Source organism: Podarcis gaigeae (genome assembly GCF_964106915.1).
Source record: "Podarcis gaigeae genome assembly, chromosome: 2".
NCBI classification, from domain to species: Eukaryota; Metazoa; Chordata; class Lepidosauria; order Squamata; family Lacertidae; genus Podarcis; species Podarcis gaigeae.
This window is the reverse complement of record NC_139679.1, coordinates 32,845,064-32,872,304: the sequence shown is the minus strand read 5'-3', so window position 1 is coordinate 32,872,304 and position 27,241 is coordinate 32,845,064. Positions and strand designations below refer to the sequence as shown.

At 44.1% G+C, this 27,241-nt stretch overlaps 3 protein-coding genes and 1 long non-coding RNA gene across 5 annotated transcripts; 1 reads left to right on the top strand and 3 right to left on the bottom strand.

The window, feature by feature from the left end:
• Window positions 1-5,047: 5,047 nt before the first annotated feature.
• Window positions 5,048-6,320, bottom strand: NPB (neuropeptide B). Its single transcript, XM_083726204.1, has 2 exons — window positions 6,025-6,320; window positions 5,048-5,345 (listed from the first exon to the last, which is right to left on the bottom strand). Exons 1-2 carry the CDS (start codon window positions 6,301-6,303, stop codon window positions 5,217-5,219), a joined length of 408 nt encoding a protein of 135 aa, XP_083582330.1. The 5' UTR covers window positions 6,304-6,320; the 3' UTR covers window positions 5,048-5,216.
• A 10,256-nt stretch (window positions 6,321-16,576) lies between these two features.
• Window positions 16,577-19,402, bottom strand: ANAPC11 (anaphase promoting complex subunit 11). The gene is made up of 3 exons (XM_083726145.1): window positions 19,278-19,402; window positions 17,688-17,831; window positions 16,577-17,602 (listed from the first exon to the last, which is right to left on the bottom strand). Exons 2-3 carry the CDS (start codon window positions 17,794-17,796, stop codon window positions 17,457-17,459), a joined length of 255 nt encoding a protein of 84 aa, XP_083582271.1. The 5' UTR covers window positions 17,797-17,831; window positions 19,278-19,402; the 3' UTR covers window positions 16,577-17,456.
• Window positions 19,403-19,924: 522 nt separating this feature from the next.
• ALYREF (Aly/REF export factor) lies at window positions 19,925-24,810 on the top strand. Of its 2 annotated transcripts, XM_083726142.1 has the most exons (6): window positions 19,929-20,278; window positions 20,657-20,788; window positions 21,876-22,023; window positions 22,295-22,358; window positions 22,663-22,834; window positions 24,023-24,810. In XM_083726142.1, exons 1-6 carry the CDS (start codon window positions 20,048-20,050, stop codon window positions 24,035-24,037), a joined length of 762 nt encoding a protein of 253 aa, XP_083582268.1. In that variant the 5' UTR covers window positions 19,929-20,047; the 3' UTR covers window positions 24,038-24,810. The 2 variants fall into 2 exon arrangements, with proteins under 2 accessions (XP_083582269.1, XP_083582268.1); XM_083726143.1 differs by lacking the exon at window positions 24,023-24,810 and having other exon boundaries at window positions 19,925-20,278; window positions 22,663-22,864.
• On the bottom strand, window positions 22,260-27,179 carry LOC310838614. The gene is made up of 2 exons (XR_014561081.1): window positions 26,655-27,179; window positions 22,260-25,183 (listed from the first exon to the last, which is right to left on the bottom strand). It is a non-coding gene; the product is annotated as an uncharacterized lncRNA (long non-coding RNA).
• Window positions 27,180-27,241: the final 62 nt, after the last annotated feature.

Sequence of the window (27,241 nt, the reverse complement as noted above, 5' to 3'; positions counted from 1 at the left end):
GACTCAGCTATACAGCTGCAAATAAAGCATTTAAGTGTGTTGTAAAGTGAATTATAAACCACAGAGCCTAGGGCTTGCTGATCGGAAGATCGGTGGTTCGAATCCTCGCAATGGGGTGAGCTCCTGTTGCTCAGTCCCTGCTCCTGCCAACCTAGCAGTTCGAAAGCATGTCAAAGTGCAAGTAGATAAATTGGTACCACTCCGGCGGGAAGGTAAACAGCATTTCTGTGCGCTGCTCTGGTTCACCAGAAGAGGCTTAGTCATGCTGGCCACGTGACCCGGAAGCTGTACGCCGGCTCCCTCGGCCACTAAAGCGAGATGAGCGCCACAACCCCAGAGTCGTCTGCAACTGGACCTAAAGTTCAGGGGGTCCCTTTACTTTTACTAAAGTGAATTATACAAATGTGACACTAGATGGCGATGGTGAGCTATGGCAGATTCAATATTTTATTTCACAACGTTTTTTATATGTGTCTAGTCTCTCTCTCTCTCTCTCTCTCTCTCTCTCACACACACACACACACATGCACACACACACGCTTTCTGCCTTCTCCTGCAGGAGGTTCCAAGTCCTCCTCTCAATAGCGGCTACAAGGGGGCCATCATATCTCCCCCCTGCACCATGCTAATGCATGCCCATAGCCAAGGGGGAGGCAAGAAGGGGTAGCTACTGCCCGAATAAATATATATTAGTAAAAATACATAGCAAACTGAGGTTCTGCCCACCCACAAAAGGTCCCCCCCAATATCCTGCCTATGCCCATGTGCTAATGTACCCCAAAATCAACTTCTTGCTGAGTAAACAAGCTGCTGCTAAAAGCGCTCATCTCCCCTTCCTGGAGGTGGGGATTTCTTTCCTCTATCTGTGAGCAGTGCTGTCACTTGTAATTAAGCTGCAGCTGCTGCTGTCTCTGAGGAAAGGTGACTGGTTCTGCTTGACAGTATTAGTTAACATTAGGCTGCGGAACTTATTCCTCTCCCTAATTAGTTCGTTAATTTCTGCAGATGAAATGATTAAATGAGGACATCTGCCTTATGGGCCTGTAATTCCTGAAGCTCCAATATTTGTGTGTGTGTGTGTGTGTGTGTGTGTGTGTTTGAGAGAGACAGAGAGACAGTGATGGAATTAGATATTCCCACAAACTAGGGGATCCAGGATTGATACATCAACCCATTCCCTCCACGCTCTGAGGATTTAGATTGTCCCAGACAGTCAAAGGAGGATCTGGAATCTCACCTCTAAGTAAGCGCACGTCTAAAGACGTAAGAGGGTGGGCAGCTCCACTTTGTGTGACAAATAGAACCAGGGGGTGTGTATTGCACAGTGGGCACAAAGTATAGATTACTCATTTATTTATAACATTTATATACAGGTTGATTGCCACCAAACCTCTAAGCCGTTTACAAGAAATATTATTTTTCAATGAAACAGTTAAAAATATTTAAAAACGAGAAAAACCAACAGACGGAAAAGATAAAAACATGAGAGCATCTACATGGCTGGCAAGGCTTGCCTAAACAAAAAAGGGTTTTATAAGCAAGCACCAAAATATGCCTGCTTGATCTCAACTGGCTGGAAGTTCCAAAGTGCATTTATTATTATGTACATAGATGTTTTGAAATAACTGTGTACACATGCAGAAGCTCTGAACCAGGCAGGGTACACAGTGTAAACACTGAAGTACATGCAACAATTGTGTTCACCACATAGAGCTCGGAGCTGTGCCACAAATGCAAAAGTCACGTTTGCAAATGTATCTTTTACAAGTACAGTGTTAAGATAACTACAATTGCTTCAGCTCAGAGATCACCAGCTGACTGCTTCGATCAGCAGAATTGGCACTACCACAGGTGCCACATACAGTAATGCCCGTTCCACGTTTGTAAGAACTCGGTTTTTTAGTGTGGCAGCACTACACTTTGGAACTCCCTGCCTATTGAAAGCAAGCAGGCACCTTCGCTGTGCTCTTTTCAGTGCCTGCAAAAAAGCGTTTCTGTTTAGACAAGCCTACCCTGTTGCTTAGAGAGTTGTGGCGATTTTAATCTGTTTTAATATTTTAACTTCTGTATGTCTTAAAGTAGGGTTGTGATTTCTTTCTTGATTTTACTGTTTTATCTTCTTTGAATTGCTTTGAGATTTTTCCAGTCAATTTTATACGTGTAAATTTTAGGAAATTAATAAATATAATTTCTGAGTGTCCACTCCATAACAGACATGGGTTTAACCTCTATTAATAATAAGTATGAAATAGTCCACAGTTCCTGACTTGACTTACAATGGCAAAAGTCCTGGACAAGACTATTCAAACTTTAGCCAAGAACAAAGTTCTCCAGTTAAGAGCGGTAGTCTCATAATCTGGGGAACCAGGTTCACATCTCCGCTCCTCCACATGCAGCTGCTGGGTGACCTTGGGCCAGTCACACTTCTCTGAAGTCTCTCAGCCCCACTCACCTCACAGAGTGTTTGTTGTGGGGGAGGAAGGGAAAGGAGAATGTTAGCCGCTTTGAGACTCCTTCAGGTAGTGATAAAGCGGGATATCAAATCCAAACTCCTCCTCCTCCTCCTCCTCCTCCTCCTCCTCCTCCTCCTCCTCCTCTTCTTCTTCTTCTCCCATTGCCATCAGGAATAAAGTGAACCAATAAAAGATGGGTTCAGAGCAGATCCTACATTCTATCTACATTCCTTCTAGGATCTTCATAGCTCTCTCATGTGACTGAGCCACAGTTACACCTTGCTTTTACCTTTGAATATGGCCTATTAGATTACTTGTGGCTTTCTTGAAATGTGGCTGGACTCCAACTCCCATCACTCCCAGCCATCATGGCCACTATATATTTTTTTCTGGTCAGCTGTCTTTGTTCTATAAAGTGACCTGCTAGGATTTTGGATAGAGGGATCTGGGGTGGCTGTGTCTTTGTGTTACTGACTGAATAGTACAGTGCTATTTTAATTTACTAATATATTGCATTTGACTTCTGTTTTGTATGCTTTGAGATTCTTTCAAAAATAAAGCAATTAAGAAAATTTCCAAATAAAGAATTACCGTAAATTGGTTCTAGTACCACCACCCTGTCCCCGTTGTGACATGGAATTGTTTTCGACACAGATAAAAAGGCATTTCTATTAAAAATGCAAATTATCATTTCCCTAATTACTTTTTATTAGGGTGATTAAATTGGGCAGATACTATAGGGAAAGCCATATGGTGCCAATATTCGTGGATCAGCCTTGCTGCACGAAAATAAGTTGCAGCCTGACTTGTCCCTGCTTACTCAACACTAATGACCGATCCCCGTACATTTGCTTTCATGTAAACAAGCTTTAGGGACGCGGGTGGTGCTGTGGGTTAAACCACAGAGCCTAGGACTTGCCGATCAAAAGGTCGGCGGTTTGAATCCCTGTGATGGGGTGAGCTCCCGTTGCTCGATCCCTGCTCCTGCCAACCTAGCAGTTCAAAAGCATGTCAAAGTGCAAGTAGATAAATAGGTACCACTCCAGCAGGAAGGTAAATGGTGAAGGTAAACGGCATTTCCGTGCGCTGCTCTGGTTTGCCAGAAGCAGCTTAGTCATGCTGGCCACATGACCCAAAAACTGTACGCCGGCTCCCTTGGCCAATAAAGCGAGATGAGTGCCACAACCTCAGAGTCGGTCACGACTGGACCTAATGGTCAGGGGTCCCTTTACCTTTACCTAAACAAGCTTGGGCTTGCAGCCAGGCAGTGTGATCCAGTGCACGTTTCTGTGGAAATGCATTACACTCTGTTCTGTGGGACTTTCTCCCAGGTAAATGCAAGCAGAGGGCTACAGCCTTGATTGCCTTTGTGTGTTTGTTTTGTTTTTAAATTGGTTTTACATAGTTTTATACATTTTAACTTTAACCATTTCAAACATTAAAATAAAAGGTTCTTTCAAACCTGTGGACCTCCTGCCCTCTCTCCATGGGTTCCATATTTGAAATAAAGTATTCTGCATCTTTTACCATTATTCATCTGTTATATATCTATAGTTACCATAGTTGATTCCACATTACAAGTGTCATTACATCCCCGCCAATGATTTTAACTGTTTACAGTGGTCCTTTAAATATATTAAAAATTTACTCCAGTCTTTTAGAAATACTTGATCTTCCTGGTTAGCCTTGATTGCCTTTGAATCCCGGGAATATTGCTGAAGCCTGACCTGGGGACCATTTTAGCAGTGTGAAAACCCACTCTGTTTCTCTGAAAGTGCCTAGATCAGGGGTCAGCAAACTTTTTCAGCAGGGGGCGGTCCACTGTCCCTCAGACCTTGTGGGGGGCCGGACTATATTTTTTTGGGGGGGGAATAAACAAATTCCTATGCCCCACAAATAACCCAGAGATGCTTTTTAAATAAAAGGACACATTCCACTCTTGTAAAAACACGCTGATTCCCAGACCTTCTGAGGGCCAGATTTTGAAGGCAATTGGGCCGGATCTGGCCCCCGGGCCTTAGTTTGCCTACCCCTGACCTAGATAAAGGCACCCTCTTCCCTTTTCTGGGCTTGGCGGCAGCTTCTCCCATTGCAACAGCGGCAGGAGGGATGGAGCTGAGAAATCTTTGTCCTCCAAATGTGAAATCCCCTGGGCGGTGCTAGCAGCACCTCTGAGCACCCCTAAAGCCTGTTCTGGATATATGCCTGGTCAGAATGGAGCCTCACTGAGTTCACGTTACAGTGGTACCTCGGGTTAAGTACTTATTTCGTTCAGGAGGTCCGTTCTTAACCTGAAACTGTTCTTAACCTGAAGAACCACTTTAGCTAATGGGGCCTCCCGTTGTTGCATGATTTCTGTTCTCATCCTGAAGCAAAGTTCTTAACCCGAGGTACAATTTCTGGGTTAGCGGAGTCTGTAACCTGAAGCGTATGTAACCTGAAGCGTCAGTAACCCGAGGTACCACTGTAATTATGTTTACTCAGATTTTGACCAAAGAAGCGTCATCTTTCTCTTCCCGGTGTCTCCTTCTGTGGAGCCAATAACTTTGTTCAACCTGTTTTATCAAGAAACCCAGGCAAGCACAAGAGCCGTTTAAAGCTGCCTTTATTATGAGATGCAGGAGAAAAAACACACACTCCCGGACGGAGTCGGTCGCTTTGGCAAGAGAGCAACCCCCTCCGCTGCCTCCGCCTCCCTCCCTGTCCTCGCCCCGTCCGGATGCCCCGCTCCGGGCTCCAGGGGGAAGGACGCCCCGTCGGGGCTCAAGCGCTGGCGCAGTCCGCAGGGTCCAGCGAGACGGTGACATCGGCTTTGCACTGGATGACGCTGGGCAAGCCAGGCAGCAGCTGGCAGCTCTGCAGCTCCGGGGCCACCTCCTTCACACACACCGCCTGCAAAGGGAAAAGGGGAAAGTGAGAGGGCAAGGCGGGGGCACCAGCCTCAGGCTTCCCTCCCTCCCCGGCTTGCTCGACTGCGATCCTAAAGCACTTCGGAGGAAGCCCCGTGGAGCAGAAGAGCCTTTCAATGTGCCCAGGATGGAGCTGAGCATCTCCCTCATTGCAATATCTTTACCTCCTTGATACTGCGCGACCCGACAGCCTGTTTGGCTAAAAAGCAGCAAATAATAATAAATTGTATTTATACCCCGCCCTCCCCAGCCAAGACCGGGCTCAGGGCGGCTAACAACCAATAATAAAAACGAGTTGCATGAATACAACTTAAAAACAAGATTAAAATACAACATTAAAACAATTAAAATAGATATTTCAGATTTTTATAGGTAAAAAAATATAGGTATAAAACCATATAGGCTTTTTTAATTTAAAAAGTTAGAAAGTGCTGATTGGTACTATTACTATAATTATCTGATGAATACAACTTTTCGGGAGTGGCTAATGTACGCTCTAACTCAATAATAATAAATATACAATGCAATGCATTGAAATAAATCACAATGCATATAAAAGAAACTCCCCCCCCAGCTGCCTTCTCCACCCGGGACCCCCTCCCTCTTCCAGGGGGCGCGACTTGCGCTGCCCACTACCGTCCGGGCGCCCCCTCGCAGCTCACCATGTTGCGCAGCCCGCTGGGGTTCGGGCGCGGCTCGGACATCAAGAAGGAGGCGGCGGCGGCGGCGCCGGGGCCGCTCTCGGCGCTGGTGCTGCTGCTGTCGGTGTCGTCGGAGCGGCGCATGTAAGGCGAGCGGCGGATGCCGGACAGCAGCCCCGACGCCCTGCCCACCGAATAGTAGCTGGGTCCGGCCGTCTGCTTGTACCAGGCGTCGGCGGGCGGGCTGAGCAGCGCGGCCAGGGCGAGGCAGAGCAGCGTCGAAGTCCCGGCTCCCGGCATGGTGCGCTCGGCCACGACGGCGGCTTCTTTGGGCAGGCGGCGCCGTCGGCGGCTCCTTATATCGGGGAGGCGAGAGCGGAGGCGGGACCGCCCAGCCTCCTCCCGGAGCCCCCCAGCGCCCCGGAGCTGCGGGAGACCTGACGGGCGGGGGGAGAGGAGCGGTGTGGGGGCGTCGAGGCTGCGTCGAGAGAAGGAGGCGGCCTGATCCTGAGCCTTATTCGGAAGGATGCCCTTCTGTGGTTCTGGCGCACTCAGAATGGTAGAGTTGGGAGGGGTCTCGAGGGTCATTTAGTCCAACCCCCCTGCAAAGCCCACAGCCGTCGATGGGTGGGCTCGAATCACCAACCTCGTAGTTAACCTTAGGTTACAAACTCGCCTTTAAGGACGCTGCTGAGGACTGTCTGGGGCGCCCCCTGCGAGCAAAGTAGTTGCTCTGCCCTGGAGGCTCGACGGCCCTTCCCTTGGTCTTTAGACGTGGCCCTTGAGCTTCACGTCGCCAGCTCAGGACTGAGAACCGGAGGGGCGGGCGGGCAGGGGGTTGCCAACGAGCAGCCTCCCGTCGTGGACGCCGCTTCGGATGTCCTGCTCCCTGTATCGCTTTCTCAGCCAGCTCCTTCCAGCTGGCGCAGCCCGAGCTCGGAGCTCGCCGCTGGCTAGCGAGGAAGGCAACGCAGGGGCCGGCTTCCTTTCTCCCCCGCGCCCAAGAAACTTCTAACTACAGTGGTACCTCGGGTTACATACGCTTCAGGTTACAGACTCCGCTAACCCAGAAATAGTGCTTCAGGTTAAGAACTTTGCTTCAGCATGAGAACAGAAATCGTGCTCCGGCGGCGCGGCGGCAGCAGGAGGCCCCATTAGTTAAAGTGGTGCTTCAGGTTAAGAACAGTTTCAGGTTAAGTACGGACCTCCGGAACGAATTAAGTACTTAACCCGAGGTACCACTGTACCTTGAAAGCGTTGTGGGTTAGGAGACAACAGAAGGAGGAATTGCCAGGCAGGCAATTGCGGAAGATCTCCCCCCCTAGACATAAGGGGGGGGGAGGAGTGAGATATCTCTGCTTTCCATAAAGTTTTGTGGATAATTTACTATAATAGGGAATTTAAAAGCATTTAAAAGTCGTGGTTTCTTTTTTTTTTTAAGGAGGGTTTTTTCTCTGTGTCTAAAGCTGACCCTAAAGTCTTGCACCTGCCTTGGGATGAATAATCGTTCACTTAAGAGGACCCATACGCAGAGGACTAAAGCAATGGCAGTCCCTTTCCATCCATCTGCGGGATGCTATCATTTGCTTTGATTTTAAGTATCTATTCCAGGTTAATTAATCAGGAAAAAGAGCTGAATGTTCCCTGGAATTTCTCTCTTTTCTGGAATGGGATGTGCTCTCCCGTTTCCTTGCCTCGCTCACACGTACACTTCCTTTTCTCTGTTCCAGTCGCCTGTTTTCTGGTCGAGGGAGCTGTCCCTTTGCTGAAGCAGATGCTGCTGAAATATGCTTTAACTTGAGTGGAAATACAAAGTAGGCTTTTATTTACGTGCGGCTCCACCGCTGTGCGGGAGAATCCTGGTCGCTTGTCAAATTTGGAATTAAAAGCTTATTTAAAGTTTTCTGAAGGTGCTATCAAACAAAATTCTCTTTATAGAGGACTAAAAGTACAGAGCTTTTATACTGTGTGATGAATAAAAGGTGTCATGTTTTCTAATGCCCTCTTGTGGCGTTTTTTCATTTGCACAGGCAGGCAGCTATGGTACCAGCTCATTTGAAGAGAGGCAGCTTCTGACCACGATTAGTTTATAGGACAAATACCTTTGCCCAGGGATACAGTACCAGGTCCAGGTCTAATCTGTGATGCTACAGTTCAAAACGACTTAGATAGATAGATGTACCATTGATTTCATATTGGATCCTTGAGTTGCAATCTTAAAGCATACTTGACTGGGATCATTGTTTAGGCTTGACTGTTATTTTTTCCTATAAATTATGCAGTTGATAAGGTTGCAGTTTGAGTGGGTGGTGCTGTGGGTTAAACCACAGAGCCTAGGACTTGCCAATCAGAAGGTCGGCGGTTCAAATCCCCGCGACGGGGTCCCTGCTCCTGCCAACCTAGCAGTTTGAAAGCACGTCAAAGTGCAATTAGATTAATAGGTACCGCTCCGGCGGGAAGGTAAATGGCGTTTCCGTGTGCTGCTCTGCTTCGCCAGAAACGGTTTAGTCATGCTGGCCACATAACCCGGTAGCTGTACACCGGCTCCCTCGGCCAATAAAGCGAGATGAACGCCGCAACCCCAGAGTCGGCCATGACTGGACCTAATGGTCAGGGGTCCCTTTACCCTTTACCTTTACCTAAGGTTGCAGTTTAAGGGAAGACTAGTATAAGTCAAGGCAGCTTTCTCTGTCCTGTCCTTTTCCAACTAAACATCAACACTTGTTGGGTAACTTTTATCCATGTTGAGGAAAAAGTACCAGGATCCTTCCACTTCAAACCACATCCTTAGTGGCTGCATGTAAAATTTTTTTTGCAAAAGAACTAATTCTCATGAGTTACTTTTTGTTTGGGAAACAAATACAAGTTTTAAACCTTTTGGTCTCTTGCAGTGCTAGTTATACAGAAAATACATGATTGGAGAATGATGAAGCAGAGATTTCTGTACTGACCTTCAGAGAGCCTGAAAACACAAGACCCTTCCCATTTATCTAAATGTCATGCTAACACTGAATTTTCACATAGAATCTTCACCACTCAAGCTGTTCAAGGCTTCTCAAAGGAAGTGTAGCATGGAAAAGACTTATTTCCTTTTGCCAGTCCACAGAGCAATCGCCCGGCAAAACCATGGTCAAACAGAGGATCAATGCAGCTGCCAGATATTAAATGTGGTAGGACCGTAGTCTTGAAAGCATTGCACGGTCTGCCTGTGAGTTTCAGACCCAATGCAACAAGTACAAAGTCCTATAGGCTTGAGATCATCTCTCTCAACACTGACCAACCTGTGCTTTAAGATCAGCAGGGAGGCCCTGCTGGTGATACTGTTGGGATATTGCCGGGGAGACGGGGGCATCAGGCAGGCCCCCAGCTGGCTTCAGCCACTGGCCGGCAGCCGGACGATTACTGAGCTCCCTTGGTACAGCATCAATCAGCGACACGAGCCTTAGATACCTTTAGAGACCCGTGCACGCTCTGTCAGCAGAGTGTGTAAATCTTCTCACAGCAGAAGAGGCGGACAGAGTCATATGTAAGCAGTATATCACAGCATTTTATTCAGCAGCAGGAACAAAGGAAAAAACATGTCTGCTTCCCTTCGTATCCAGCAAAACAGCAGCAATACAAAAGCTATATACAAACGGAAGTTCCCAGCAAGTGCTGAAAGTAAACAGGCATGTGACACACAACAGTCATGCCTTTACCCTTTTAAGGTGGAATAGAACTATATCCTAACAGATACCACAAATAGATATGGCCCATGGGGCAGCAGCAAGGCAGATCCCACTCTGTGGCAGTGCCCCACTGGTGGAACTGTTTACTGTAATAATCAGAAATTATTGCCCTTATTCCCTTATGGGGTACACAAGAGCCCTTATAGAGTCCTTTGCAGGTTCTCCATCGGTCAGAGAAAATAACAGAGGCCAACCAGACAATATTGAGAAGCAAAGCAGCTAGTAAGCCTGATCTTTATTGAACTGTTGCAACAGGTGCCCCCTTCACACGCAGGAGAAGGAGGAGGACCCAGAACCCAGGTGTGTCCACCCTTATATAGACATTTTAAATTGCCCACCCTGGAGTTCAAGACCAGCCCCAGAAACATCATACCTCAATCAAAATAAATCTGAGTGTGTTGTTTATCTCCTGTCTGGCAGGTTACCTGTTAATGCTTACTTGATTGGATACCCTGGGGAGACTGGCCAGTCTTTTGTAATGATAAATAGTTAGTTCCTGAGCCAGGTCACATGCTCACACCCTATTCATATCTTAAATGTGCCCTTAAGACAGGATTTGTGAGGAAAGAGACAATGGGGATGTTTCCCACTTTGACTTTGCAGAGAAATATTTAAAGGTCTTAGATACGTAATAAATGTTCATAAATGTACCAAGCAAACACGTACATAAATATATAAACCACATGTCTGAAACCCCACAGAAAAAAAGGCCTGAACAAATTGACCTCAAGCGTTCAGTAGGAATTCTGAATTCAGATTGTAAGAGGCAGGAAGGTTGCTGTAGTGCAAATCTTGCTATGAACCCTGTATTTTAAAGAGTTGGGCTAGGTGACCCCAGGGTCCCATACAACTCCCAATTTATGGCTATGTGCAATGTGTCTGCAAGCATTGGAGTGTAATTCTTAAGTTCTGGTGTATGATGATGTGTTGAAATTCAGCCCAGCTTTGCTTTTTGGTACAGAAAGATGGAAAGACTGGTTTTCAGAGTTTAGAATACAGTAGAGCGTTTTAAAGGGCGAGATGCGAAAGCTATGATGTTTTGAAGCAGAGCTGGTGATAACAAGCATTTGAGTCATTCTCTACCGTTTTTACCATTTTGTCTATTATTTAAAATCAGACTTCAAAGTCTATTCAGAGTTTAAGCACATACAAATTCATAATCAAGTAGAATGAGCCTTGACCACCCCTCTAAATAAAGGGCAGAAAATTTTTCTGCAAATGGTAAGGCTGAAATGACTGAGAATGTTAAAGAGCTTATGAATTCCGACACTCTGGCCATTTTTACCCATACATAAGGGAATGAGCGATTGTTCCATGAATGATCGGGGGGGGGGGGGGCACACAAAATGATTGCCCACATTTTTTATAGAGACCTGCACCCTAATTTCCTGTACATAAAAGAGGCAGATACTTCCAATTCCCTTTGCCTGGGCTGCAGGAAACATGATTCCTTAGAACTGAGTTAACAAATTTAATTTGACCAACTTCTACTGCTGGCTTTGGTAAAAAGTTGAATTGCTGGGTTTCTCTTTTTGTTTTAAATCTAACCCTATTTTAAAATGTATTCCTTACCCTTCCCTTCCTTTATTCAAATGGTAATTAGCCAAAAGATGTAACACTTTTAATGGTATAAAAGATTTGCTGAAACATGAACTCTGCACATGCACAGAGGCTATGTCAGCTTAGAGGAGGGGGGAGAGAGGGAAAAGAAAAAAGGAGGTTTGGAGAGACAGCTGACTGCAAGGAGAAATTTATTCAAATTTATTTATGTAAACTTGGAACCATTGAGGGAAATCACCTTTATGTGTCCTTTGCTCCAGGGGCTACTTAAGGAAAAACAAAAGGGGTTAAGTACTGGACCATCAAAACTCAAGAGGTTGCCAAGTTCCAAATCTAACATGCCAAATTCTTTCCACAAGTATAAATATCAGAGTAGCCCTACTATAAGTTTGTCTCTTGAGTAGTTTTTACTTATAAAAAGGAAAAAAGGGTTTTAATGAACTTTATAATAGGTTTTGTTTTGTGTGTATATACCTATGCATTTTAGGAGCTCCCTGGTGGTCTAGTGGTTAGGATTCGGCGCTCTCACAACAACAATTTTAGGAGCAGCATTTCCTGACAGATTTTCACATGAAATAATTTTCCCTTTCAAACAGGATACGTGAACCTCTAAGAAGACTCAAACCCACATAAGGAAAATGTTTAATAACTTGTCAATTGTGTCCAAATTAACAAAGGTTTTGTCCCTTCGTTTCTTCCACAGCCAAACTAAGTGAAGTAAATTAAACAGACTGAGGAGAAAATAACAGTAGTAATTATATGAAAAGGTGATAATAATAGTGTGGTGTGGTGGTTAAGAGCGGTGGACTTGTAATCTGGTGAACCGGGTTTGATTCCCTGCTCCTCCACATGCAGCTGCTGGGTGACCTTGGGCCAGTCACACTTCTCTGAAGTCTCTCAGCCCCACTCACCTCACAGAGTGTTTGTTGTGGAGGAGGAAGGGAAAGGAGAATGTTAGCCGCTTTGAGACTCCTTCGGGTAGTGATAAAGCGGGATATCAAATCCAAACTCTTCAAACTCTAAAATGCTTAACTCTTAAGATTTTTTTTATTGTTTGCAGCTTCCCAAGAAAACTCAAGGGTATTCTCATTGTTTTTAAGTCCCCCAAACCCTGCCCCTTACAGGATATCCCTTCTACAGATGTTAATGCAGAGCCAAAGATGGAAAACCCTCAGCCCAATTCCTCATGACCACAAGACTATTTATTACCTGCAGCAACAACAACAGACACCAGAGTTTTCAAAGTGGCCACAGCAATCTCTTTCCAAAGGACATAGACTGACAGGGAGTGGGGGGCTGACAAAGGGGGGAAAGTTGAATTGCAAGGACATTCTCTCTTTTGACCTCAAGACTCTGCCCTAGGTTTGAAAAGCTATGTAAAAGCAGCAAGAATTGGCCTCAAGATATGCAATTGATATATAATTATGTTTTATATTGTGTGATATTATGCAGAAACATCGAACTATGTCTGACAGTATATGTTATTTCCACAAAGGGGGGGTGACCCAATTTTTGTGTGTAATTGTTTTTATGTTTAATGTATAGTGTCTTATTGCTTACACCCCAATGGAGGATTCTCATGCATTTTATGTTTTCTAATAGATCAGGCTATTGTGTAGTCCAATATTTAGATTAGATCAATTTATTACCACATTTCCTTGTCCCACCTGGCACTCTGCACTCTACCAACCTTCCCTACCCATTTTAAAATGTGTTAAAACTCATTTTACCAAGGAGAAGCTTCAGGATCCATGAAAACAGCAGATACACGAAGGTATATATGCCTTGATTTAGCAGGAATGATCCCTTATAGAGTTAAATTGACTAATTTGGACAAGTGCCCTTTTTAGAATTTTTTTTTAGATTGGTTTGAAAAGGTGAGAACCATGGTGCTATCTAAATTCTAATTGGACTGCGGTTTAACCCACAGCGCCACCCCAGTAAAATCTAATCTTTTTTTTTTATAATAATATTTATTAAGTTTTTATTTACACAATAAAAACATACATAATAACATAGTATTTTCCAATATCCACATTTCATTCTCATCTTTGGACTTCCTCACATCTCTTGTTCCTGCATCCTAAACTCATAAATTTTACTAGCAAATTATTAACTTGTTTCAATTCATATAATATATTTTTCCAATATTAAATCTCAGATTTTAGAATTTAAATCACTCTTTTGGAGACTTAGTTATAACAATTTATCCAAAATTTGTCTTTTCTTTCAATTACAATTAGATTTGTATTCCTTGTAGCTAATTTGTTGGAGCCGTTCTATTGCTAATCTTACATCTTTCTTAACATTCATACAATTTACAATATTTTTGTAGATAGTCCTTAAATTTCTTCCATTCCTCCTCCACCAGTTCTTCTCCCAGATCTCGGATTCTGCTAGTCATCTCCGCCAGTTCCATATAGTCCATCAGTTGCATCTGCCATTCTTCCAGTGTGGGCAAATCTTGAGTATCCTTGCTGCTGTTGTAGCATACATAAAAAAGGTTCGATCCTTCTTTTGCACACTCTGGCAATCTAATCAACACCTGCTAAAGGATGGGTGTGGCACAGATAAAATGATAAGATTAACTGTAAGACGGGAAGCAAACAAGGGTAACTAGTTTAGTCATTGCTCACTAGGATTATAGTCTTCCAGTGTTACATTAAGCAGTATAAATAAAATGAGAAAGAGGCAGGAAAATCTGGGAAGAAATAATAGAACGATTGGAAGTACAGGAATTGCTCATCTCAAAGCCTTTCTCCCTTCTCCATTAGAATGCATAGGCTAAAATTAGTACAAATATCTTGGGTCTTCAATGGTTAGCTCTCCAAGCTCAGACAAGGAACTTAGTACTCTCAAGGAACCCACACTCACTTTTCCTTAAGGACAGGCATATCCTTCCTCCTCCATTTCTTGACTACTAGTGTGGGTTCTGTGGGAAAACTGTCACGCTCACTTTCTGAAGGATTTTGAGAAACACTGGGGATTCTTTCACTCTTTAGATCTAGGTGTGTATGTATTGTAGAATTTGCTGCCTGCTTAATTTGTAATTTTGCTCTCTGAAGCAACATCTATATATTTTCTGTCACTTTCATTTCATATAACAATAAACCGAGTTTTCTTTAAGCCTTTTGTGTAAGAACTTTTTTGTGGGCAAGGGGTTAGGAGAAAACACATATTCATAACAGACACATGTCATAATTCTAGCAAAAGACCCTAAACCTCTTGTGTATACATGTGAGTGCTGGACATGCATTTGCGTTCAGACACATACTTTGTAACAACGCCAACACTTTCTGCAGATTGAAATGACAGCATGAACCATACTTGGCACCTCAGTTGATATATTGGACAAAGAGCAAATTTCAAGTTACCAAGGCTTTCCTGCAACAAAGCATTAAGTGTGAAATACTTTAGAACAAGTAAACAGAATGTAGTCCTCCAGGTATCACTGGACTACAACTCTGATAATCAGAGATTAGCTGGAGCTAAGGAGTCAACCAGCAACTTTGCAGAACTCTTGGGGGACCGAGAACAAGGTGAAGAATTTTAGACACAATAATCCTGTAACTCTTGCTTTTGTAGTAACTATATAAACAGCTTGAACGATAATCACCAAATTTGATATAATGAGAAATAAATTAAAATATCCCCGAGTCTAAATAATAAACAGGAGGGTGACAGTGGCATCTCTGCTCTTGCATTGCCTCCTTCCAGCCACTGCTGGCGATGGGGAATTTTGCAACATCTCTGCATTTGGATGTAGCTGGATCATTCCCTCACATATGGGAGAATTCTCAGAGGATTCTGTTGCCCACTGTGCCTCTGCATGAGTTGCAGCTGTGCGCTAGCCCTCATCTAACAGAGTAAGCCCACAACTTGTTGTTGTTGTTGTTTAGTCGTATAGTCGTGTCCGACTCTTTGTGACCCCATGGACCAGAGAACGCCAGGCACCTCTGTCCTCTACTGCCTCCCGCAGTTTGGTCAAACTCATGCTGGTACCATCTCGTCCTCTGTCGCCCCCTTCTTCTTGTGCCCTCCATCTTTCCCAACATCAGGGTCTTCTCCAGGGAGTCTTCTCTTCTCATGAGGTGGCCAAAGTACTGGAGCCTCAGCTTCAGGATCTGTCCTTCCAGTGAGCACTCAGGGTTGATTTCCTTCAGTATGGAGAGGTTTGATCTTCTTGCAGTTCATGGGACTCTCAAGAGTCTCCTCCAGCACCATAATTCAAAAGCATCAATTCTTCGGCGATCAGCCTTCTTTATGGTCCAGCTCTCACTTCCATACATCACTACTGGGAAAACCATAGCTTTAACTATACGAACCTTTGTTGGCAAGGTGATGTCTCTACTACAACAAGTTAAATGTGTGTAAGCCCACAACTTACACACATTTAACTTGTTTCCATTCAGCTCTATGCACTTGGCAATAATAAAAATAAAAAGGGGGAAATATCTCTCAAGAAAAATATCTGGCAGTTCCACCTGCCACTGAACCCAACACATTGTGACTATATGATTTTGCATTTAGAAGCGATCCCCAGAACATAACCCCCGCATAAATTGCAGGCTATCTGCAAAACAGATACAAAACAATGACTCATGAGAAAACACAAAGGGCAGGCTGTACTTCAGGCAGGCACTTCTCACCCTTTCGCACCCTAGAATAAACTTTTTTGGGTGTAAAAGTGGGACCTCATTGTATTTTAAAAACACTGAGGTAGAACATAGGTTAACTGAAGTGAAATTCTGTGGCCTTTTTTAGTTGTTAAGAGTCTATCACTGCTTTGGAGAGGGGTTGCTTTGAAAGGACACATCTCTCAAAGCTGGGGAGGGCTTTGGGGGCGCTGAGAGGTAGCCTTTTTGACTCTGGAAATTTTCCCTTTAGGAGAATAAGCTTACCATTTTGTTAGCAATACCATGCTCTGTGTTCAAAAGGTCACAGATTGGAACCGTTTACTAACACCACCTTCTCATTTGGGTGCCATAAAGAGGCGCCAATTACACATTGCAGGCGGGGGTAGCATACACAGCAGAAAGGACTGGGCACCCAACAGCCAGGATGAAGCATCACAAACAGCTGGTCTGTAGGCTGTGTGGCTACACAGCTAAGCTAGTGCAAGAATATTTTTCCCATTAAAAGTAATTTTAGTTAAGCTTTTAAGAAGAACGAGGACATCCCCCTTCCCCACAGGTCACATCCTATCACCTCGCTGCATTGGCCACAGATAAGAAAACTGCACTCTTGAAGAACCCCCATGTGGATGAAAGAAAGAGGCAGGAACATTAAAGGAATGACTCACAAAATTTACTGGAACCATCCCATGTACAAATGGCAACTCACTGTGGGCAAGCACTTGGCAATCAGAAAGATCTGGTATTACAACCTTTTGGGAACAAACATATTATTGTACTGCAGGCCAAATGTGTAGTAAGACAAGGACACAAGCCTAGAGCATCCCCCAATCTCTAACACTATTTACACTCAAAAGCTTAGATCCTGAACCAAATTATACTGCTATTGGTGGGGATACACAGCAATAGGAAACCAATAAACCTTGTTCATATATAAGTGCTACTCGTAAGAAAGAGAAAAGAAGTTTAGCTGCTTCATGCCTCAGAATGCAATAGTTGGTGATGTTTGCTGTTCTTATTGTTAAACAATAATTACAAATAAATTACAAATAATTTTAAAGATACTACAATAGTTGGGGTATAAGTTTAACAAGATTTAGAACAGCTTTCTTAACCTTTCGTGCAGTTGAGCAAAGCAGCTCCTTGAAACCAGGCCTCATTTGCAAGCACCTCATGTGCATTACCAAGGCAATTCACCAAGACGCAGACATAAACATTAACGAGGTGGTTTAGATGTTGTAAAATAGAACAAATCTCTCATGACATTTGCCTGTCTGATATTCTAACCTTCCAATCAACATAGCCTTATACTTTGTGATCACAGCACTAACAAAGGCAAAAACATAGGATATTGTAACATGCAGTAGCTGTGTTCCCACATCCACCTCTCTCTTCAGCAGCTCTGGGAAGGATGAAGGTAAGTGTGGCATTATAAAGTAGCAAGCTCGCCAAGCTTGGGGAAGGGAGTGGGGAATAAATTAGTCCACAAAAGCCAAAGAGGTGTTGGGGAGAGGAAGAAATCTTGCCAGTGTCACTCTTTGAACTTCCATTCCTGTCGACACATTGGACAGTGTTGCTGGACTTGCTGGGAGTTAAGCCATTTGAGAATGCAATGCATGTGGAAGCAGTGGGAACACTGGCCCCACACTAGGGGACAGTCATCTCCAGGCACTTTACCTGCAAAACATAGGTTCCATTAGAGCAAAGTTGGGAGATGACGGTGCACAAAGGTTAAGGAAAATCCCAGTGAACTGATACTCACAGTCTGGGCAGCAGCCATTAAAGGCCATCCGGCAAATGCCACAGTTCTCATCATTGGCAACCCAGAGCCAAGAGGCAACGCCATGCCAGCTCTTGATTTTCACTTTCATTGTGTCCAGACTACGTACAAAGCTTAAGATAGCACCTGAGGGAAGAAGTAAAAGCTTGAGTAAGACATTTTCTGTTTCTGCAGATCTTCTATGTTAAAAAGACTGTGATCTTCAGAACTGTACATTCTTTGCATTTCTCTAAAGATGTTAAGAGGTTTTGCACAATTTCTCTCAAATACCTTGACTACCTCACACTATGAAGAAGACTTGATAGTATGTCAAATTTATAGATAGGGAACAGCAAGATAAGAACATTTGGCCACTTTCTCAGTTTACAAGAGTGCTGGGCAATTCTTAGGTGTCCCGCCTTATCAGTTCTATGCTGTACTGTTATCTTAAAACTCCACTATAGGAAAGGCTGAGCTATTACAGATATGAGCACAACAATGCAGATGGCTACATAAATGTTACTTGCCATTTCCCTATAGTGAAGTCCCAAACTAAGACAGGTCTATAAGGCATAGGAATTGGGAGCAGCATTTCAGGTGACTGCAGACGTTTGGATCTGATATTTTGTCACTGCTTTATAGCAAACAAAATTTGCAGATAAATGTGTTTCTCCAAAAGCAGCAGTAGTATCTTTACTAGTACATTCTAAAACATCAAATAATGAAAGGGAGCTTTTAAGTTCACCATTACTCTTTCTGAGGCTAGATATTAAGCTAACAAACAAAATGGGGAGAGGAAAAGAAGTTATTTTAACTTAATTAAGGATATTAAACAACAGAAACAAATAAATGGAGCACCTGAGTTCTTTGAAAGGCAAAGAGAAAAACATAACATCTCCAGCACTGTTAAAAGGACTACATTTTCCTTTACTTACCTCACTTTACCTTAGGTACTACAACTAACAGGCCAGTAAAATATGCCCCTTAATATATTTTTGGTCCCCTCTCCCATTCTCCTAACATCCAATCTGTAGCAAATAGTTTTGTGGCATTGTCTTTAGTTCTGTTGTAGAAAAATTTGGGGGTCGGCAGATCTTTATTTTTCTATTGCACCAGTTCCCCTCTCCTTTCAAGGAGGTGAGGCCCAGAACAAAGGTGTGCAAATCCCTTTAAATAGACATTGCCCAATCTCTTAGCCAAAGACTACTCTAAAAGCATCAAACACACATCACAGAAAGAGGTTGTCTACCACAGAAATTTGAGGGTGTGGCTTCTCTCCAGGATATGTCATGTTTTACTGATTGCCAGGATATCTGATGTTTTACTGATTGCATTACCTGGGCAATCTTCCCATTCTTTTGAAATGGTTAGTACTTTGGTTTTTGCATCTAGTTCCCAGGCCCACCCTATTCACACACAAATGTGCCCTTAAGACAGGATTTGTAAGCAAAAAGAACTCCTGGCAAACGCTTCTCCAATCTATTTCCTTCTGCAGAGGAAATATTGGGGGTTATTAAGAGTCAAAATAGCCTCAGAAATAGTTCTCCTGTACTACTTCAGACATGTGGTTTATATACTTATATGTGTGTTTACCGTGTACATTTATGAAGATTTATTCTCAGAATTCTTATAACAGTCTAAATAAAAATATTGCACCACTGTCACTTCTGTATCATTTTATGAGGTTCTAAAGCAAGAGAGAGGAACAAGACATATAAAAGTACCCGCTCCAAAGAGAATACCGTCTTAACTTTCAGCAGTCAGGGAAACGACAAAAAGACCAGAAAGTAGAGATGGAAGCAAAGTATGAATGCCGAGCAAATGCAAATACTGTACACAAGTTTCGGTTCAGTTGGGGGTGCAGAATAAGGGGTCGAGCTCACAGAAGAGGAGTATTTAGAAGGCCTGGGAACCAATTAATGGGCAGCAAGGGAGCACTGATAGGTGGGGAACCTCAAAGGTCATCTAGTCCAACCCTCTGCAGAGCGGTACGAGGAGAACAGCCAGACTCTGGGGTAGCAAGGATAAAAACCCAACTCAACGCAACCCTCCGTCGCACTCCAACCGCCGCGCCCAAGCTCACCCCCCTCGTACCGGAAGTCCCGCCCCTTGACGGGACTTCCCATGTTTCCTTGCGGGCCCAGCTCCCATAAAGCCTCGCGCGACAACGGCGGCTGCAGCTACCTCTTCTTTCTTTCGCCCAGCCGAGACTGCACGTGCGCGCTCTTTCTCTCTCCCCGCCCCACCCTCCTCTTCCTCCTCCTCTCGCTCGGCTTTCGCGTCCTCCCCGCCTTATCCGCATCCGGTCCCCGGTGTAGCGCGGCCGGAAGTGTAGGCCCCGGGAGCCGGAGGGAGCCGCCATCATGGGCGACAAAATGGATATGTCTCTGGACGACATTATCAAGCTGAACCGGAGCCAGCGGGGCGGCGGCGGCCGAGCCGGCGGCGGCCGAGGCCGCGGAAGGGGAGCTACGGGTCGAGGCGGCGGAGCCGGGCGAGGCGGAGCTGGGCGGGCAGGCGGGGGCGGCCCCGTCCGGAACAGAGGCGCGCTGTCCCGGGGAGGCGGCAGGAACAGGCCTGCGCCCTACAGCCGGGTAGGTCCCTGGGCGAGCGGACGCGGACGGAGCCCCACCTTTACCCGGGGTGGAACTGGGATCCGGCCGCTTGTTTAGTGAACTTTCTTGGGCAACCGGGCGGCTCGGGACTTGTTCCGTCACTTTGGGGGAGCGCCGAGGGGGGTCTCCCCCACGCGGAGATAAGAGGGTTGGGCGGGAGGAGGAGGCGGAGTTGCTTCGGGGTCCCGACGCGCCTAGGCCCAGTTCGGAGCGCTTGTTGACGGCAACCGGGGCGAGGAAATGAAGGGGTTTTCCCCGCTCCGCCTCCGGGTTGAGTAGAAATGCAGAACAATGGGACCGCCGTTTATGTGGGACGCTACGTTGTACTTACTGATCGGGTTTTCTCTCTCGTCGCAGCCAAAGCAACTCCCAGAAAAGTGGCAACACGATCTCTTCGAGAGTGGCTTCGGTGCTGGGGCTGGTGTCGAGACAGGCGGGAAGCTGCTCGTCTCTAATCTGGATTTTGGAGTATCGGATGCAGATATACAGGTACTTTCTCTTTTGTCTTTAATAAGAGGGAGCCAACAGTAGTGGATAGTTGTAGCTGGTTGTTTAGTTATTTTACTCATGTTGTAGTTTCCTATTGCTGTTCTAGATTTCCCTTGTGTAATGTACTAACTTCTCCCTGATCCATTACTACATTTCCCCACCCTTTTTCAACAGTGTTTCCAGAAAAGAGCAGTTATGGGACAATAAGCAATTGCCCTTAAACCGCCCCCCCCATATTTTGGGATGGCATGCAGCTTCAGTTAGCATATTCTGGTGCTCCTCTTTTGAGTACATATAAAAGCATTTATGAAAGTGAAGTCATGTGGGCACTGTCTTAAGAAGAGAAAGGTGCTTCTTGAAATTCTTGATTGACATGAGACCTCAATCCGATCAGCCATTTAAAAAGTTTATTTCATGGCATTTGTTTTAGCCATATTAATTTCCTTCACTTCCTATCTGAGTTATTGGTGCAAAACTATTTTTTTCTTTTTAGGAAATTTGGAGGAAGTATAGGAAATTTTCTTTAATGTTTTTGTATTTTATTTTATATTTGAACTAAGGATACTCCCGCAGTGTTTCCCAACCTTGTGCCTCCAGATGTTTTTGGCCTACAACTCCCATCATCCCTGACCACTGGTCTTGCTAGCTAGGGATGATGGGAGTTGTAGGCCAAAAACATCTGGAGGCACAAGGTTGGGAAACACTATGGCCAGTGTAGGTGTAGTGCTTAAGAGTGTTGGGCAAGGACCTGGGGAACTTGGTTCCCACTCTGCTACAAAGCGTACTGGATGACTTTGGACCAGTCACTGTCTCAGCCTAACCTACCTCATAAGTTGATGTGTGATGATAAAAGGGGGAGGAAGAGAAATACATGTGCTCCCTTTGTCCTCATTGTAATTATAAAGTAAGGAATTAAATGCAGTTTAGATTTTGTTACTGCTTCTGATGAGGCTACAATAAAAAACAAAATGTCACGGAGAACAGAAATGTCTGCTCTTCTATTCTTTGGCCCATCTGTTATTGATATTTTGCAAGAACCTCTTACTGTGTCCTAGCATATGTGAGATCTTGCTTTCTCGCTTTCCAGGAGCTTTTTGCAGAATTTGGGACATTGAAGAAGGCAGCAGTGCACTATGACCGTTCTGGGCGTAGTCTAGGTACAGCAGATGTCCATTTTGAGAGAAAGGCAGATGCACTGAAGGCTATGAAACAGTACAACGGAGTTCCCCTGGATGGTATGTATTTTATGTTCACCTAGGTATTTACTCAGTGGGTGGGAGAAGGTATGAATGAGAACTCTGCTCATACACAGAGGCGACAGTAACATGCTGACCAAGTGCATGGAATTTCATGCTGGTAAGTGAGCAGGCAGGTGAAGGAAGGATGAAAAATTCTATCCTGCCTCACTCACGGGTCAGCAGACCAATATATTTTTTGCAGGTCAGCAATTTTTATGAACTTGCTTACAAGGTTGCTGTAAACACTTGTTCTTTGTATTTTTCCTAGGACGTCCAATGAACATCCAGCTGGTTACATCACAGATAGATACACAGAGGAGACCAATACAGAGGTAGGAGATTTGTCTTTTGATGTTTCACATTGATTAATAAACTATATGGATGTCTCCAATTTTAGTGCAGACCCTGTTCATTTGTATTTTTGATTCCTAGAGATTAAATAATAGATATACTTCCCACTGTTATTTTACAACATGGAGCATGATTTTTAAATTGTAGTTATATTAACATTACCATACTTGGCTTCTCTACGAAGTTCTTTGTGAAGGGTGTAGATTGCAATTTATTTCAGTGGGTAACTGTAATGTAGTTTCTATTTGTAGGTTGCTGTAATTCAGTCTTATCTCTTGCTTTTAGTGTAAATAGAGGAGGCATGACCAGAAACCGTGGTGGTTCAGGTGGCTTTGGCGGTGGCAGCAGACGAGGCAGCCGTGGCAACAGGGGCAGAGGTAGAGGTGCTGGCAGGAGTTCCAAACAGCAGCTCTCTGCAGAAGAATTGGATGCACAGTTGGATGCTTACAATGCCAGGGTAAGTAATAGTTGAGGGATGGTGGATGGCGGTGGGGAAAGGGCGGTGAGCCTGCCATACATGAATTAGTCATCTGTGAGAAAAAGTGCAACTTCACATAAAGTAAGACATTTGGAGATAGCACAGCACTAAAGCAGAGCAGTCTGTAGTTTTTTTGTTTTGTTTCCAAGTGATTTCCATGTGTTTCCTACTGTGTGCGCAATAATTAGCTGCGTAACTGTGGAGTCAGTTCCTACAGTGTAGCAAACTATGATTCTTGTGGAGTGCTACTCAGTCTGGTGAATTTGGTGACTCACTAGATTTGGTATATTTGATAGAACACAGCCTGTGGTTGTGGAGTGTATCACGTTCTGCTGTGCTATATCAGCTGTCATGCTGCACAATCCTATTATCACAGCTACTCTGATTCAATTCAGCGATGGATGGTGTTCTTTATTAACACGTCTGCCCTGTAAAGAAGTCAATCTGGGTAGACTTTGCTGCATACCATCTTCCTGCTACCATCATGAGTCATTACTTGGAACTGAAATCCAAGAACCAAACCTAAATTTAAATATGCAGGACTGTAAAGTACATGCTAGTTAATAGAAGAGGCCAGCTAATTGTGATTCTGCCATCTGTTTCCTGAGTACAAAATACAACTTGGATGCAGATTTTAAGCTTTCTCTAGTATTCTGTAACTGCTTGCAGTTTTGAGTGGAGATTAATGTAACCTGCCATGTTTGGAGCCTTTCCCAAACTGCTGCACTAAACATGTTGCTGGACTAAGTGTCTCATCATCCTTGATTGTTGGCCGTGCTGGCTGGGGTTGCTGGTAGTTGTAGTCCAAAACATCTGGAGGGAACCAGTTGGGAAAGGCTCTTGTGAACTCTATTCACTTTCTGCTGTTAGTGAAAATGCATTAGAGAATTATTTTCCTCAGCACTGAGGTATAAAGATGACATTATAAAGGTATGAGATATATTGGGGAAAGTGCAGATTGCTTTCTTGGCTAAATAACTTTGCCTACATGCACAGAAATAAATGATGCAGCGAAAAGCTATTTAAAAGCAATTTTGTTATGGTTAAACAGTACTGCACAGGTTCTGGTTGTACTGTGCTGCTTGGGGAAATGCCCGTGACTATCTGGATTTCTTGTCTTGGTACTTAGCTGGTGGCAGCCAACTAAAACTGTTTTCTTTCTCTTAGATGGACACCAGTTAAAGCTGTTGGCGCATCTTGTGCATGGGAAGGACTGCAGACATCTCATTCCATGTTCCCCAGTGGGAGAAGAAGGGTGGATGGCGGCAGTGGCTACTAATATCAAGAATGGAATTTGTTTTACTTTTATGTTCTGGAATAGGTTTCAAACTCATGTAAAGTTTTCTTTCTCTCTTTTTTTAAAAATTCTGAGACAGATCTGTTTTGTACCGAGTTATTTTTGGGAAAAATTTTACTGGTTGCCTGTTGGGCCAAGATGGCTTTTTCACCTTGGCAGTAATAAAATAGAAATGTGTCTAGAGCTGTAAATGTCTGCTTCCTGTTGCAGCTGGAACCTAGTCTTGGGGCTGCAGAAGCCAAGACAGGTAGAGGAGCAGGTGTCTGGCTGCAGGCTCCTAGCAAAAGAGTTGGTGCTGATTGCCCTTCCTAAGGGGAGGGATTCTGTTCTCTCAGGTCTCTCTCCTACCCTCTGTCCCCGTATGGGCTTGTAAACTGTATATTCCCCATCTCCTGTGTGCTGACTCTTCTTCGTCTGTGCTAAAGCCAACTGGTGTGACTGCTTTCGCAAGGAGAGGATGGTGGTCTCCAGTGAAAAAGCTCCACCCTTAGTGGTCATGAGAGGGAGTAAATTTCTTGTTAAAGTCGTTTTTGTATTTAACACTTGATTCCAAAGTTCAGTGCTGGTCCCACCTCAGTATTTTTACTGTAAAATAAGTTGCTGTGAAAACTCAGTGACTTCAACATGCCAAGTAAAGATTTAGTCTTTCAACTTGCAATTCCCTATTGAATTCTTATTTCAAGTACATCTGTTTGGTGGCATTTATTATGGTCTTTTTTCACTACTGATATAGTGAGTTATAATATACTGTAGTCATTTCCAGGTCTTGCGAGATCGGAAGGCAGAGTACATATTGTAATATTGTGGTGGGGTGAAGGGGATCTTTATCTTCTATGTTTGGTGGGCATTAACTTCAAGCCATTCATAGAGACATTGTGCCAGTACCACCACCCAAGGATACAGGTTTCTCTCTTCCCCACCAGTTATCAGCTTCGGATATGAAAGAATTGGTGTCTTCATGGTTTTTGGCACACTTTCACTTCAGCACCACAGCTTCCTAATGCTGAAGGTGAGAGTAGGAATGCATCAATCTGAAATGGTACCAAAATTACAGAAGTATCTTTGATCTTTGCATTTCTAGGAAAAACATTTAACAAAACCAAAAGGGGGAAAGCTTTGCATGCAAGAAGTGTTGATACTTGCTAGAGATTGTGATCTGTCATTAATTATGTGCAACAAATTGTCAAGATCAAACAAATCTCCATAAATACCTATTATGATAATAAATACTGGGTAAAAATTTCAGTTGGGAAAACCTGACATTGGCTAGGTTAAGGCATGCAGTGATGATGGTGTAGAAAATATGACTGGAAGGGGGGGGAGACTAGTAACCTTCCCGATTTTGAACTCTCAGCTCCTTATCTAACCAGAACCAACATGACTAGTAGTCATAGTTAGCCATTCCTGATTTAAGGTAATGAGGAAAAATAACTTTTCTGTACAAAATTCAGATAGTCATAGAAGGTTGTGTTACTGTAATTATATTTTTAAGAACAAGTTTTCAACTTATTTCCAGATACTTGGGTCATTCTGTTTTGTATTCATAGCGAGTTGAAATTATACCCTGCCTAGAACATTAATGCTCAATTGCAACGAGGCTATTTTTTTTAAAAAAGAACTTTATATACAAAAAAACTTTATATACATCAGTTCCCTGCATCCCATTTAATGAGGACTTGTGTGTGTGTGTGTGTGTAGTAGAATGTTTGCTTAAAATGATATTCATTTTATAAAAGACTGGTTTCTCATTTCAGAATAGTACCAGCTTTTTTGAGATTCTTAACCCTTAACTCCATTTTGGTTCTGTTTAGCAATATGCTGAGCTACTAAAGGGCAATGGAGGAAAGCCCCACACTACAGAATTAATAGGGAATATACGGTACTTAACAATTGTTTTAATACATGCTGCACATGTGCATACTTAGCAAAGAGTTACTGCCCTTTCCAGGTACATTTTAAAGTTGCAGCTAAACATCTATAAAACACCGCTGTGCTACACTACGTTTTAGTAGTTGCAAGAACTGCATTTTGTTTTTTAGGATTACAGTATTTTAAATACCATAGGGATTCAGTTTGTTGTTCCTTGAAAAACAAATTTAATGAGGTGGTGGGCTATTGCTTGATTTGGACTTGTTCATGAGTGGGCACACAGTTCATGTAGTGCAAATTAATAAAAATCTATTGGCATAGTTTAATCAGGTAGCAGTTCTCAGTGTTCTCTATGTGTGTCCAGCACTCCCTGGGATGGATCATGCCTTCATAAATGCAGGCTGTATTTAAGAAAGCGTTAGGAGTTGCTTATGCCTAATAGTTCCTAACTGTTCAGTGGTCCGCTCTTATGTGTTTACCCCAAAAGCTGAACGGCGTTTCCAAATGTGTGTCTCGTATTCTTGCACGTCAATTCTGCATGATTTTTTAAAAAAGTTTTTATTTGATGGCGGTGAGAAGTAATCCTCTGCTGAGATGACCTGTGTTTACCGCTAAAATCCTAAGTATACTTACGTTTATGAGGAAGCGAGGCTCGCCAAACAAGGACGGGGGAAGGAATGGGATGGGGGCAATATTTAAAAGCCAGGCTGTGGGGTGGTAGCAAAAACAATTCCTGTTAGCTGAAAATGTATAGGAGGAACAATGGAAGGGTGCGATGGTCACTTAACGTGGTGCGGATGAGGGAACTCTCAACGTTTGCCGCTGCTGCAAAAACCTGATGGCAGTGAAGAGGAGGGAGCCTTCCGCTCATAGTCCCCTCGCCACCGACCCGTTCCTCCTCTGCCTTCCTCCAGCGCTAGAAGAAAAGGACTCAGACCCTAAAGCCTCTACTTCCTTCTCTCCACACAATGGAAGAGCGACATCCGCCCGGCGCACAGGAGACAAAAGTCTGCCATTCCCACCCCAAGATGGCCGCGGGGCGGGGAAAAGGGGAATTTCCCCCCGCCCTCTTTTCCCGTCTCCCTATCTTTTTATAGGTAGATACTCTAGGAGTTGGGGCGCTCTCTCTATGATCGGGCTCGGCTCCCTTTTCCCGCCTCCGCTTTAGAAGCCAATGCGAGGCCCGCTCACCGGACGTGACGTCTCCGCGGAGGGCGGGT